Source organism: Sus scrofa, chromosome 4 (assembly GCF_000003025.6).
Source record: "Sus scrofa isolate TJ Tabasco breed Duroc chromosome 4, Sscrofa11.1, whole genome shotgun sequence".
Classification (NCBI taxonomy): Eukaryota; Metazoa; Chordata; class Mammalia; order Artiodactyla; family Suidae; genus Sus; species Sus scrofa.
This window is the reverse complement of record NC_010446.5, coordinates 89171974-89186444: the sequence shown is the minus strand read 5'-3', so window position 1 is coordinate 89186444 and position 14471 is coordinate 89171974. Positions and strand designations below refer to the sequence as shown.

Sequence of the window (14471 nt, the reverse complement as noted above, 5' to 3'; positions counted from 1 at the left end):
GCTCATATTGCTGAGGAATGATCTTCTATACATTGAAACCAGAAGCCAAATGCCTGAAGATCTAGCAAGGAATGCTTTTATCTCCCCCACTCTTCTCACTTCACAGTATCTACTCAAGAATACAGAAATTAGGAGTTCCTGCTGTGGCACAATGGAAATGAATCTGACTGGGAACCATGAGGTTGCAGGTTTGATCCCTGGCCTTGTTCAGTGGGTTAAAGATCCAGCGTTGCCGTGAGCTGTGGTGTAGTTCACAGATGCGGCTAAGATCCCACATTGCCATGGCTGTGGCGGTGGCATAGGCCAGCAGCTGTAGCTCGCATTTGACCCCTAGCCTGGGAACCTCCATATGCCGGGAGTGCCGCCTTAAAAAGCAAAAAAAAAAAAGAATACAGAAATTAAGGAGTTCTCTTCATGGCTCAGCAGTTAATGATCCCAAATGGGATCCATGAGGATGCAGGTTCGATCCCTGGCCTTGCTTAGTGGGTTGGGGATCCAGTGTTGCCGTGAGCTGTGGTGTAGGTTGCAGACATGGCTCAAATCCCACATGGCTGTGGCTGTGGCTGTGGAGTAGGCTGTTGGCAGCTACAGCTCTGATTCGACCCCTAGCCTAGGAACATCCATATGCCGCAGAGGCGGCCCTAAAAAGAAAGAAAGAAAAAGTCTCCTGGAATTAAGGAGTTCCTACTGCAGTGCAGCAGGTTAAGGATCTGGAATTGCCACAGCTGTGGTGTAGGTTGCAGCTGCAGCTTGGATTGGATCCCTAGCCCAGGAACTTACATATGCTGTGGGTGCAGGAAAAAAAACCAAAAAACAAAACAGAAGTTGAAACCATGCAGCAGCTCTGAGCAGAAAGCAAGGGAAGACAATATCCCTGGAAAGCAACCTATATTCCAAAGTTTATCCATGCCTAACAAGCCATGGCTATAAGATATCAGAAGGATTGAACAGTAATACTTGGGAAGACCCTATGATAAGGGAAATACCTTCTCCTTTTGATGCCAGAGAAAAGAAGGAAATTTTACATTTGAAAAATTCTAAATGCAGTATAGTAATGATGGTGGCCTTTATTCCTAGATTCACAGGCAAATAAAAGGCTAACTTCGGAGTTCCCATCGTGGTGCAGTGGAAACGAATCCAACTAGGAACCATGAGGTTTCGGGTTCCATCCCCGGCTTCGCTCAGTGTGTTAAGGATCTGGCGTTGCTGTGGCTGTGGTGTAGGCTGGCAGCTGTAGCTCCAATTTGACCCCTAGCCTGGGAACCTCCATATGCCGTGGGTACAGCCCTATAAAGCAAAAAAAAAAAAAAAAAAAAAAAAAAAAAAGAGGCTAACCTCATTGCAACACCTGTGTGTCCAGTGTGTCCTGGTAAAACCGGAGTATTCCCTGTTCCCTTGTTCCATGGACACAAGATGGGAAGTGTCTGTACTGCACCTTAGTCTGTTTCTATGGACACTAAAGTAAAACAGGTGCTTCTGGTTGCTGGTGATATGGGCTTCTGAGAACTGGCTCGTGCTAGGACAGTGGTGGAGTTCTCTGTCGTCAGCCCTTTCCAATAGCCCCCACTGCTTGGGGGATATCTGCTGGAGCATGGTACTAAAATGCTACCTTCACCATTACTTGTTCCAGGGTATTACACTTGTCTGCATGCATTTTTTCCTTCCTTTTATTTATTTATTTATTTATTTTTTGGCCACCCTGTGGCATATGGAGTTCCAGGGCCAGGGATCAGATCTGAATGACCCACTGTGGTGACCTATGCCACAACTGCGGCAATGCTGGATCCTTTAACGCACTGTGTCAAGCCAAGGATCATACCTGTGTTCTGGCACTCCAGAGACACTTCCAGTCCTGCTGCACCATAGCAGGAATTCCTCTCATGCATATTTTAAAGAAAGGGTATGATAGATGGCCAATAAGCACATGAAAAAATGCTCAGCATCCCTGATTATTAGAGAAGTGCAAATCAAAACTACTATGAGGTACCACCTCACACCAGTCAGAATGACCATCATTAATAAGTCCACAAATAACAAATGCTGGAGAGAGTGTGGAGAAAAGGGAACCCTCCTGTACTGTTGGGAATGTAAATTGGTACAACCACAATGGAAAACAGTATGGAGATACCTTAGAAAACTGTACATAGAACTACCATATGACCTAGCAATCCCACTCTTGGGCATATATCTGGACAAAACTTTCCTTGAAAAAGATACATGCACCCGTATGTTCATTGCAGCACTGTTCACAATAGCCAAGACATTGAAACAACCTCAATGTCCATTGACAGATGACTGGATTAAGAAAATGTGGTATATATACACAATGGAATACGACTCAGCCATAAAAAGAACAAAATAATGCCATTTGCAGCAACATGGATGGAACTAGAGATTCTCATACTAAGTGAAGTAAGTCAGAAAGAGAAAGACAAATACCATATGATATCACTTATATCTGGAATCTATATCTATATCCCAAAGTTTATCCATGTCTAATAAGCCATGGCTATAGGATATCAGAACTGAACAGTAATACATGGGAAGGCCCGATGTTAAGGGAAGTACCTTTTCCTTTTGACCCCAGAAAAAAGAAGGAAATTTTACATTTGAAAAATTCCAAGTGTAGTATAGTTATAGTGGTGACCTTTAGTCTTGGCGTTGCTGTGGCTGTGGCATAAGCCAGGAGATACATCTCCAATTTGACCTCTTTGGGAGACTGGTGAATGCTGTTATAATAAGTGGTTTATTGAAGAGAGAAGCATTAGAAACAGCCAAGGAAGAAAGCAAATGTAGCTATAACATCTATATCACTGATGACTCATTTGGTGCTTTTTCCATCATGTAGGGGTGGCAGAGCTGGGAGTAGAGTCCTGACAAAGGTGGAAGAGGTCTGGAGATCTGAGCAGGGGATACTTTGAAATATATTTCCAGGGAGTTCCTGTCGTGGCTCAACGGTTATCGAATCCGACTAGGAACCACGAGGTTGTGGGTTTGATCCCTGGCCTTGCTCAGTGAGTTAAGGATCCAGTGCCGTGAGCTGTGGTGTAGGTTGCAGATGTGGCTCGGATCCCGCATTGCTGTGGCTCTGCCAAAGGCTTGGCAGCTACAGTTCAGATTAGACCCCTAGCCTGGGAACCTCCATATGATGTGGGTGTGGCCCTAAAAGGACAAAAGACCAAAAAAAAAAAAAAAAAAGGGAAATATATTTCTAAAGTGCTAACTTGGAGGTGAAAGTCTTGGGAGAAATGCAGGCAGCAAAAGGGATAAGGAACCTGCTTCCCTGTACAATATACTTTCAGGGACTTGGTGTCATTGCTGGACTCTTGACCTCATCTTGAACTTGCTCCAATAGAGAGCCAGGTTTTTCCACTTCGATCTCTTCCTTCTCTTACTCTTGCCTTAACTCATGTCCTAATGTCCTTTGGGGGACCTTCCCTTCCTGTCCATCTCTGCCTTTCTCTGTCTGCCCTTCTAGTCCTTGCCATGTTTTCTTTATTTCTGGAATTGTTTTCAGTGGGAGTGGCTCCTGGCAGCTTCATTGTCCCTGAGAACCAGTCCTCACTGGAATCACTCTTCATTGAACTGTTGTCTTCCACTTTTAATCCTCTGCTGTCTGTGCCTCTGAAAGCTGAGGGTTTAGGGGTTAGGTGGTTTGTTAAGATAGACATCACTGGTGCGTTTTTCCTTTTGTCTTTTTAGGGCCACACCCACGGCACATGGAGGTTCCCAGGCTAGGGGTCCAATTGGAGCTACAGCTGCTGGCCCATGCCACAGCCACAGCAACGCTGGATCCGAGCCGCGTCTGTGACCTACACCACAGCTCATGGCAACGCTGGATCCTCAACCCACTGAGCAAAGCCAGGGATTGAACCTGCAACCTCATGGTTCCTAGTTGGATTCGTTAACCACTGAGCCACGATGGGAACTCCTTATTTAGTTTTATAGTTAAGCAAGTCTTCCTTGTTCCACCATGTCCTGATGGCTTTCTTGAGTGATTATTAACTTATAGTGGTCTCCCCAAGTTCCCTAGGTTTCCCTCTCTATCAGTGGTCCCTACTGGGACTTCTACAGCTACCTGTGTAACTATCTCACTCTATCACTTCAACCGGAGCAGTTTCAACAGAGTGATGGGGACAATAGTTTGAAAGGAGAGTGGATGGTTGGAGATAGAGCCCTATATTTGTCCAAGAGGGAAGTTGAGGAATGGAGCAATAGCTGAAGATGGGAATGAGGGAGATATTAGACTCTTATGTGTGGGAAAATATTTCATTTTTGTTATATTTTTCTCCTAGATTACCAGCTGTCTTTTGGTTTAATAATACATCCTGAAGTTCCCATTTTGGCTCAGCAGTAACAAAGCTGATTAGTACCCACGAGGACATGAGTCCGATCCTTGGCCTCACTCAGTGGGTTAAGGATCTGGTGTTGCCGAGAGCTGCAGTTGTAGGTCACAGAATCAGCTCAGATCTGACATTTCTATGGGTATGGTGTAAGCCAGCAGTTTCAATTAAAAAAATAAATAAATAAAAATAAATAAATAAATAAATAATCTTGCCATTAAGGAGAATTCAAGGGTTTTTTCATTTGCTTTTCAGGGCCACACCTGCGGCACATGGAGGTTCCCAGGCTAGGGGTCAAATCAGAGCTGCAGCTGCGGGCCTACACCACAGCCACAGCAGCACAGGATCTGAGCTGCATCTGTGGCCTACACCACAGCTCACGGTGACACCGGATCCTTAACCCACTGAGCAAGGCCAGGGATTGAACCTGTGTCCTCATGGATGCTAGTCAGATTCATTAGCCGCTGAGCCACAATGGCAACTCCAGGGAGATTCAAGATTTTATGTATTGAGACCAAGCAGGGCCCTGTGAGGTTCCTGGGCACAAAAGCCTTTCTGTGTTCCCCATTGCTTATTTTTAGGAAATAGGCCTCATTCAGCTTCCATGACCTTCCCTGAGTTTCAAAGAGCAGGTACAAACAGTTGCTAATCCGGGAAGGGAGGGGATGCAGAAACAAAGGAAGAGCAGTCAAGAAACAGTAATGCACCTTTGGGGCAGGATCCTGGTTTCTCCGCAAGGAATGGGCAAAACAGTATCTTTGAGTTCTTCTGCAAGAACTAAACCCCCCTATAAAGATGTTAATTACTTGATGAGGCCTTCTTCCTTTCAGGACCACCAGAACCAGTCCTAGGACCCCTAAATACCAGCTTTGAAGAAGAACGAAAGGTTGCATCTACCTTGATCCTTAGCTGTGCCCCTATTTTCCACTTGCAAAACTATAAAACCACTTTCTGTTCTCTCCCAAAGAGGGGCACAGTCTTTAAGGCATTAGCCTGCTGTGACCTCCTTTCCCTGGCAAAGCAATAAACGCTACTTTTTTCCTCCTTCACCCAAAACTCTGTCTCTGCATTTCTATTTGGCACTGGTGGACAGAGGCTAGGTGGACAGAGGCAACACTTTCTTTAAGATTTCTGGACTTCCTGTCTTGTTTAAAGGGCTCTCCCATTTGAAGATTAAGTGAATACGCTTATTTCCTTCTGATATTTTTATCTTATTTTTTAACATTTAGATTTTATTTTTGTATATGGTGTGAGATAAAGATCTTACTTTTTTCCCCCCAGACATATAAGTCAGTTGTACCAATATTTTTTATTGAATATCCATTCATGAACCACTGTATTGGAATGTCTTTTTTCTTTTTTTTTTTGGCCTTTTTTTGGGGGGTGACTGGGAATGGCATTTGCCTAATAGAATCCATTAGATTTGAGTTAAATTTTCTTTTAGGACAAGTAGAAGACAGCCTTTGAAATAAATGGGTCTTGGCAAAGCTGCTGTTAAAAATCTTATCTTTAACCTCCTAACAAAGTGAGGAAATGACTTGTGGGAATCTTGGGTTTTTTGCCATCAGTAACCCCCAGTGGAAAAAGATACATGGGTATTTTTCTATAATTATTTAGTGATGCCAGGATATTAATAGTGTATGAATTATTAATAGTATACCTAAAACAGTGCACCAACAAAACAAAGTTATGTGTGTGTGAGTTTGTAGGGGTAAATGAGATTAGTGCTAGTTTTTAAAGTGTAATCCTTTAGGCAAGATTGAGAAACATCCTCAAAGGACTGATCCTTAATATCTCAGTTGTATATCAAGTTATAATTTACAAAGATTTCCATACACAAGATCTCATGTGCTTCATTACAAAAATCCTGGGAATTAAGCAGGGCAGCTATCATTATCTCAGTTGTTTACCAATGCAGAAACAGGCTTACCCAAGTCAAGTCACACATCTTGTGAGTGGCTGAGATGTTTTAAGAATTCAAATCTTGGTAAGTAGGGAATCTATCATAACCCAGGCAAACAGAGACTGACACACAATTTAGCACACAGCACAAACTCACTGGATAGCTGAATGTATGAATGTGTGTTATGAGCCTACTTCAGAGTTCTTTCCATTATATTAGATATCCCCATACCATGAAATAAATTTTTTTTTTTTTTTGCTATTTCTTTTTGCTATTTCCCACGGCATATGGAGGTTCCCAGGCTAGGGGTCTAATCACAGCTGTAGCCGCCGGCCTACGCCAGAGCCACAGCAACACGGGATCTGAGCTGCATCTGCGACATACACCATAGCTCACGGCAATGCCGAATCCTTAACCTACTGAGCAAGGCCAGGGATCGAACCCACAACCTCATGGTTCCTAGCTGGAGTCATTGACCTCTGAGCCACGACTGGAACTCCGAAATCAAATTCTTAACAACTGAAATTAGTTGGGGAGGAGAAGGATTTGGGGACGAGAGGAATGGGAGAAGGTGGGAGGTTGGGATGGGATAAGGGACAGGGATTATTTCCAAGAGAATGAGGAAATTGGAGATGGAGCAGCTTCTGGAAATGTCAGTGTTTATTAAACATGTAAGGATATTTGGGGGTTTGAGAAGAAATATACAGAATGTAGAAAAATCCTAAGAATCCCCTATGGCTGGGAGTGCAGCCTCTTCCCTTTCCCCTTTTTTCCCATTTGTTTTTCCGGCTTTTTCTTTGGTTATTTAAAAGCTATTTCTTAAGGCTCATTTGCCCCCTCCTCAACACCCCAACCTATGAGGATTCCTTGTCTCTCACATTCTCTCTCCATTCCTGTGACCTTGAATCCCAGAACAGTGCTTCAGAGTGGTCAAGGGGCACCATTCTTGTAGCTGAGGTTTGAGGATCAGGGCCCCCTCTGCTTGGGCTGGCTCTCCATTAAGGATTTAATGAGGGGGTGAGGAATTGCCAAAGCTACATGACGTCATTGGTACTCAGTCATGGGAGGAGGGTGGAGCATGGGCACAGATAAAAAAAATGAACGAAGAAGCAAGGATTAAAAAATAAAAAATAACAACCTAAATAAACCCTGAAGGAGAGTGTGATCTGACTGATCTGGGTGTTAGCTGGGAGGACAGAGTATGGAGCTGGGCCACCTGATAGAGGGGAGGGAAGGTCAGAGAGAAAAGAGCTAAAGGGACAGGCTAGGTGGTGCAGGGGATGGAAACACCAGGTGGCCTAGAGTTGAGGCAGGGGTATTCAAGGTCCCTTTCTTCTCAGTGCCAGAGGAACAGGCACCAAACACACAGTCCTTGGGGCAAGTAAAGGGTAGGATGGGGCCCTGGGCTTCAGGAGAGCCAGGGGGGTGAAGGTAGGGAAGAAAATGAATGAAGGAGTGAATTTTGGAATGAAACTTACATCTCAAAAGGAGGTGAGGGCAGGGCAGGGCAGGGCTGGGGAGCTAAGGAGGAAAGCACCTAGACGGGGGAGAGAGGAGCCTAGGTCCCCCTGCTCCGGCAAGGCCTGGGGGGCGGGTGGTGATCACTTTTCTGAGTCCAGGCCCATCATGTTCTTGAGGGCGTTCTTGAGGCTGGTTCTGCTGGGGGACTTGACAGCAGGCCGGAGCTCCGAGCTCTGCTCATCCTTTCGTAGCTCCATCTCGATGACCACCACTTTAGCGCCTTTGGAGGGCTCCACCCCTGACCCCCGATCCCCCGCCCGGCCCGCTAACCGCTATTTCTTATCCTTGCGAGACTCCCCCAACCCCTTAGCCTTCTTCTCACTGACAGCTTTAGTGCTTCTGGTGTGGTCCAGCATGGCATACAGCACTGGCGTCTGTGGGGAGGGATGCACACATCAGTTACTGCTCAGGTCCGGCTTGACTATTCCCACCCCACCCCTGACTGCCGCCCAGCGGCTCCCCAAGCCCCGCTAACCTGCCGGCCGCGCTTCGAGTCCTTGGAAGGCTTGTGTAATTTCCCCTTCTCCATGGCACTGCAGGGAAGGGGGGGCGGGGGAGGTGCTAGTGATTTTGCCCCGCCGGAGCCCCTCGCAGAGGGGTCAAGGCTTCCTTCTCCCTTTGGCCCTCCCACCCTTTGGAGGAGCCCCCGCCCAGAGGCGGAGCCGTGGGGTTGGGGGAGGGGAGTCAGGTGCCTGCCCTTACCTGAGCCTCCTCTGCAGGGCGGCCTGCCTGCGTAGCCAGCAGTATCGAATCAGGTAGAAAAGCAGCAGCCCCAATAGCACTACCCCCAAGACACCCCCGATCACGGCTCCCAGCACCACCCCGTACCTAGTAGGCACTAAGAGGGGAAGGAAAAGAAGTGGGGTAATGAGCAGGGACAAGTATCTTTGGTAACTAGCCCTAAAGTTGGGGCTGGAAGACTTCCCAACAAAGGCTGCCTTCTGCCCACTATCCCAGAGCCTGAAGGGCATTAACCAGGCATTTTGCCCCTTCCCCCAGCCTCTCATGGAGGCCTGATCCCTTCTCTGTACTGCCTCCCATACTCCCATCCCGCCTCCTCTCACACCTTTTTCAAAGACATAGAGCGTGACCTGAGAGGTCTTGCCCACTATGTCTGGTGGGTTTTTGACGTCACAGGTGAAAGTGCCGTTGTCACTATAGTCCAGGTTGTGTATGACAATGGAGCCATCTTTCCATTGAGGGTCCCCTACCCACTGGATGCGCTCTTTGAAGGTCCCCACCTCATCGATGTAGGGCTGTCCCTTGGCATAGTGGAAGATCTGAGGAAGGAGGGGAAGCATAGGCTCAGGGTCAGGGATTCTGGACTGGAGAGGGTAGTACTGGGAGGGGGCATCAGTGTTGATAGACCCTAGTCAGAGTGACAAAGTTTACCACTTTACTTGGCGACAGTTGGCATTATGGCTTATAAAGGATTTCCCTTTTCTTAGCCCAAGTTCTCTTTTCTGTTCTTTGAAGTACCCTTTCTGTTATCCAAACCCAGGATTCTTCCAGGCACTCACCGAGATGGCATCGCGGCCCCCTTCGGGCTGGTAGCGCCAAGTAAAGGAGATGTCATCCGAGACCCACTCACTGGACCAGAAGGAGCAGTGCAGGGTCACCCGGGAGCCCACAGCACCGTGAACCTCCCTGTCCGTGTAAACCACAATGGCCTGGGCGGGGGAGAGCACTGCAAACACAGAGGGGAAATCAGATGCACATGTGGGCACAACCAGAGATGTAAAGGGAGTCAGAGGCCATAGCAAAGATGGGGGCAGAAATGATGACTTTTGAGGCCCAAGTCTCTCTAGACTAACTGAATAGATGAGTAGAAACACCGTGTTGGTTCAAGCTCTTCAGCATGTTTGATAGAGGAAATGAAATCAGCAGTGATAGAATTCTCCTGAGGACTTCCAAAAGGTGGATTCTGTCTCCAAGTCTTACTTTCCCTTTGGTTTAGTATCTAATGCTTAAGCGATCCTTTAGGCACAGGCTTTATAATTTTACAAACTTATTATAGATAATACAGGGCACACATATTGCATTCAAATATGGAGATAAAGAAAGCTAAAGTGTCTCTTGACATCTCCCAACCAAATCCTTTTCTGTAGTCCCCTCCCAGATATAACCAATGTTATCAGTTTAATGTACAACCATTTTCTATATATCAAACTCAATATAAACTCAAGATGTACATGTAGTACATGTAGTTAGAAGAAATATTTTTGTTCTGTGGTGGTTTCTTTCTTTTTTTTTGTCATACGCTGCATTATATTCTACTTTTTTTTTCTCCAGGGCCACACCCACGGCATATGGAGGTTCCCAGGCTAGGGATAAAACTGGAGCTGCAGCTTCTGGCCTACGCCACAGCCACAGCAAGCCCTGATCCAAGTCGAGTCTTTGACCTACAGCCGAAGCTCATGGCAATGCCAGATCCTTAACCCACTAAGCGGGGCCAGGGATGGAACCCACATCCTCATGGATACTAGTTGGTTTTGTTACCATTGAGCCACAATGGGAACTCCCCCTTTTTTTTTGCTTAAGAATATATGTATAAAAATAGAATATATGGGACTTTCCTGTTGGCCTAGCAGTTAAGGACTCAGTATTGTTACTGCTGCGGCTTGGGTTTGATTTCTGGCCTAGGAACTTCCATGCTTGGGCATGGCCAAAAAAAAAGAAAAAAGAATATATGTATCTGGGGGAGTGTTCCATATTGATTCATAGCGGTCAATATTTTTTTTTTTCTTTTTTGACTGCACTTGCAGCACATGGAAGTTCCCAGGCCAGGGATCAAATCTGAGCCACAGCTGTGAGGTATGCTGGATCCTTAATCCACTGTGCCATAGCAGGAACTCTGAGATCAGTCTTATTTTTAACAGCTGCATATTATTTCATAGTATGGCAAACTCAAATTTCTTGTATAAAAAAATGAAGATAACTAGAGAATGTACATCTTCTTCCCTGGCCTAACTGTCCTTATTGCTGAATCCCTGGGGGCAGAGAGGGAAAGGACCTTATACCCCTCTCACGGGAAGCTGGGTGTAGAACAGGACCCCCAAGCCCAGATGGCTCTGCATATGAGCCCTCTGTGGTTCTGGTTTGACCCTCCTCACCCTCCTCTTGGCCATTCTGGCCCAGTGCCACTCCCAAGACTCACCCACACAAGGAAGGCCATTCCAGGGAGATTATGTGTGTGGGCTGGCCCTGGCTGGGGGCAACTGTAGACCCTTTTGTTCTATGGGAGGGGGAGGAAGCAACCAAATCAATAGAGGCCTATTGTCTCACCAAAGTTGGGGGCTCATGCCTCCCACCTCACCCCCTCCACTCCAGGCCCCATAGTCCCAAATTTCCCATCTCAGCATGCAGTGTCAGTGACTCACCTCCTGGCACTCAGCATTAGAGCCTTCTTGAGAATCCCAAAGGTAACAAGGAAGGTTATTCATTGAGTCTAACTTCTACTCCTCTGTCCAAATATCAACCACTGCCCTTCAGTCTGTTCAACGGCTCTATGCGTGGGACAGGTCCTGGGACAGAACTCTCTCTCCCCTTATACTCCAAGATTCCCTCTCTCCATTTTCCTCACCATGTCCTTCCTCAACATCCTGTCCTTAACATTTTTTCTCAGTACACTCCTGAATAGTCCAGGACAGCCCAGAAGAGTCTAGGTTCTGGGTTTAGGACTCAAGGAGCTGACAGCAGGGAATCTTAGCCATTCTGACCAACTCCTCCCACCCTCATTAGCCTACTGCTCACCCCTTGTAGGAGGCTTCAGGGCAGTTCGGAAAAGGAAGGATCCATTCAAATAACCCAGTTTTGAACTTCTCTCGCTCACCTAGCATCTGCCATGGGGCAAGGAAGGGCCTGGTCAACCTATGTGGAAGATAGCTGGAGATGGGACAAGACCCTAGAATCTCATAGAACCTTCCTTCTACTCCATTCATTCACATGATGGACAAGAAATCCACAGAGAGAAACTGAGCCACCAAGAGACAAAGGCTCAGAGATCCTTAGATCATATTCCCTGAATTTTCACTTCAAGGAAATTAAGGTTAGGTATCTCCTGTACTACTAGGCAGTGAGTAGGGACCAGAACCCAGGTGTCTGAACCTGTTTCTTACCAAGCTCTAACAGTGCTTCCCACCAGGCCCTCAGCATGGCTTTGGGGGCATGTCACTGGTTTCCAATCTGGGTCTCATCAGGTCCACCTCAGAGGAGCTCTCTATACTCTCTTTTGCCTCCTCTCTTCCCAGAATACCTTTACTGCCTCCCTCCAAACTGCATTATATATTTTTTCTCTGCATAGAATATCACCTTCCTGCTCTCACTCACTCTCTCTTTGATTGCAATGGAGAGTGAAGTGAAGGCAGTGGGAAAGTTGCTAAGAGACAACCTGAGCCCCAGGGGCCCCAGACTGGGGTGTCTCAACTTACCCAAAGAGGAGAAGAGTAGTACAGCCAGGACAGGACTGGGGCTGGATGAGGGAGCCCCAGGAGCCATAGCTGGGGCAGGGGCTAGGGCCCAGAGCGCTTGCGGGGTTGGGAGAGTGGGGGACAAGGAACTGAGCGGGGGTTCCTGGAACCCCCTTAAAATCCCCCGGGGCCCCAGTATGAGGGGGCTGTCCTGAGCCAGTAACCAATTGCAGCCTGGCATGTGCAGTTGAGAGGTGGTGGGGAGGGAGGCAGAGTACAGGGAGCAGAAGGAGCATTGTGTCCTCTGGGTGGATGGGTGGGGGGCCACATACCACCTTATACACTGAGGGCTTTGTGTCTGCTGGCCTCCCCCTGCCTCATGCTGGAATGTTGGGGGGGTGGTCAGGGAGAGGGACTGAAAAAGGGACACAAACACATTTCTCTGAGGGACAGATGGGCAGGGGAACCTAAATCCTAGGGCTATGATGGGAGATTCCTCCCCAGCGTCTTTCCCTAAGAGTGGCTCCCAGGGCCCTGGGAGCTAGAGGCAGATTTCCCCCAGAGAACTCTGAAAACAGGATATCCCTTTTATCTTGACTACTATGGCTGCATTACAGGTTTCTTGAGATGACCAGGTCCTTTGAGAGTCTTTTTTTTTCCTCTTCCCCTCACTTTCCTGCATCCTGGGTGATGTTTTCCAGATAAAAACTTTTCTCCATGAGAAAATACCAAGGAAGAATAACCTGAACCTTCCTTCTTTTTGGGGAAGTCCCTCTGCCTCATGCTGAAATCTAAGCCCATTGTTTAGAGCAAGACAACAAAATTATTTTGAGTGCCAGTTACATATAAAGTGTGGGTATATGGGTAATAGAGAGAGGAATAAAAATTAAGAACCTCCTTTGAAGAGTTCAAAATCTAGTTTACAGGGGCAGAGAGGAGGAGAATCAGAGGACAAATCCATCAATAACCAAATACCATAAAGCGTGATGCTTGGTATAGTAGAGTGATGAACAAAGTGCTAAGAGTATGAAGCAGGGCACATAGAGCTACATTAGGAAGATTAAATTACATAATAGAGATTAAAGACAAAAATAGCTTTCATTTAATAAATGAAATTCAGAGGAAAGGAGAGTCATGTTTAGTAGGCAATATTGGATGTGGACCAACCTGGAAGGATGCATGCTAATTTTGAAAGGAAGAAATGGGTAGTGAGGTTATCTAGGCAGATTGAATAGCAAAAGAGAAGACAGAGATAGGAGTGTATATGTGTGTGGTATTGGGTAGGTTTGTGAAGTACTGGGAATATTCAGGGGTATTCTCCACTTTGACTTGATATGGGAAATTGTAGGAAAGGAGTCTGTGCAGGAAAGTTGAAGCCAGTTCGTGGAGGGCCTTAAATGACAGACTAGAGGGTGATTTAATTGGGTACATCATAAACATTTCCTGCAGTTTGGGGAGTGGTATTTGGGCTTAGGAACTGGAGTGACTACATGGTCAGAGCTGAGTTTTAAGACAAATCTGGCCGGAAAAATCATTTAGACCAGCGCTCTCCTGATTGTTGCTTCCTTTGTTTTCTTCCTTGGGATCATCTGCAGTGATTTAACTTTTCACTGAATCTCTCACACTCCTATCTGGAATGTTTTCCCTTCTCTCTTCCCCTTCCTTTTTGTCACCTCAGGCCTGGGCTAGACCTTGATTCTCTCCTGCTTATTTTTAAGATAAGCCCTGCTCATAGGGGCCTAGCCTTAAGCCTTTGAATTTCGGTATGATTCATTTCATCAATTTTGGGTTCTAGAGGTTAATTGAGGGGAGAGGTCACTGTTAGTTTCTGCTAAGGGACCATTGCAGGCTCATTTGTAAAGCCAATCTCCTGGTACCTTCCAGACATCTCCTTACACCACTGTTTTGGTGGGTTTGCTGATTAACATATTCCTTTTCTTTTTTTTTTCCTTTCTCTCTTTCTTTCTTTCTTGGCTGTGCCTACAGCATGCAGAAGTTCCTGGGCCAGGGATCAAATCTGAGCCACAGCAGTGACAACGTTGGATCCCCAACTTCTAGGCCACCAGGGAAGCCCATGATTAATATGTCTCTATTTTTTTTTTTTCTTTTTCAGCCACACCAGTGTCAAGTGGAAGTTCCCAGGCCAGGGATCTAAATCCAACTGAAGCTGCAACCTATACTACAGCTACAGCAATGCTGGATCCTTATCTCCCAGTACCACAGTGGGAGATCTGGTTTGGTGATTAGCATTGATTTGGTTTGTGGAGCTCAAAATATGGGGCTTGGAGTTCCCGT

General features: G+C 46.4%; 1 protein-coding gene across 1 annotated transcript; it reads right to left on the bottom strand.

The window, feature by feature from the left end:
• On the bottom strand, positions 6889 to 12338 carry MPZ (myelin protein zero). Its single transcript, XM_001925003.6, is given in 6 exon segments — positions 6889 to 8141; positions 8243 to 8300; positions 8470 to 8605; positions 8834 to 9047; positions 9288 to 9454; positions 12198 to 12338. Coding segments are annotated over 6 exon segments (936 nt in total). The 5' UTR covers positions 12265 to 12338; the 3' UTR covers positions 6889 to 7847.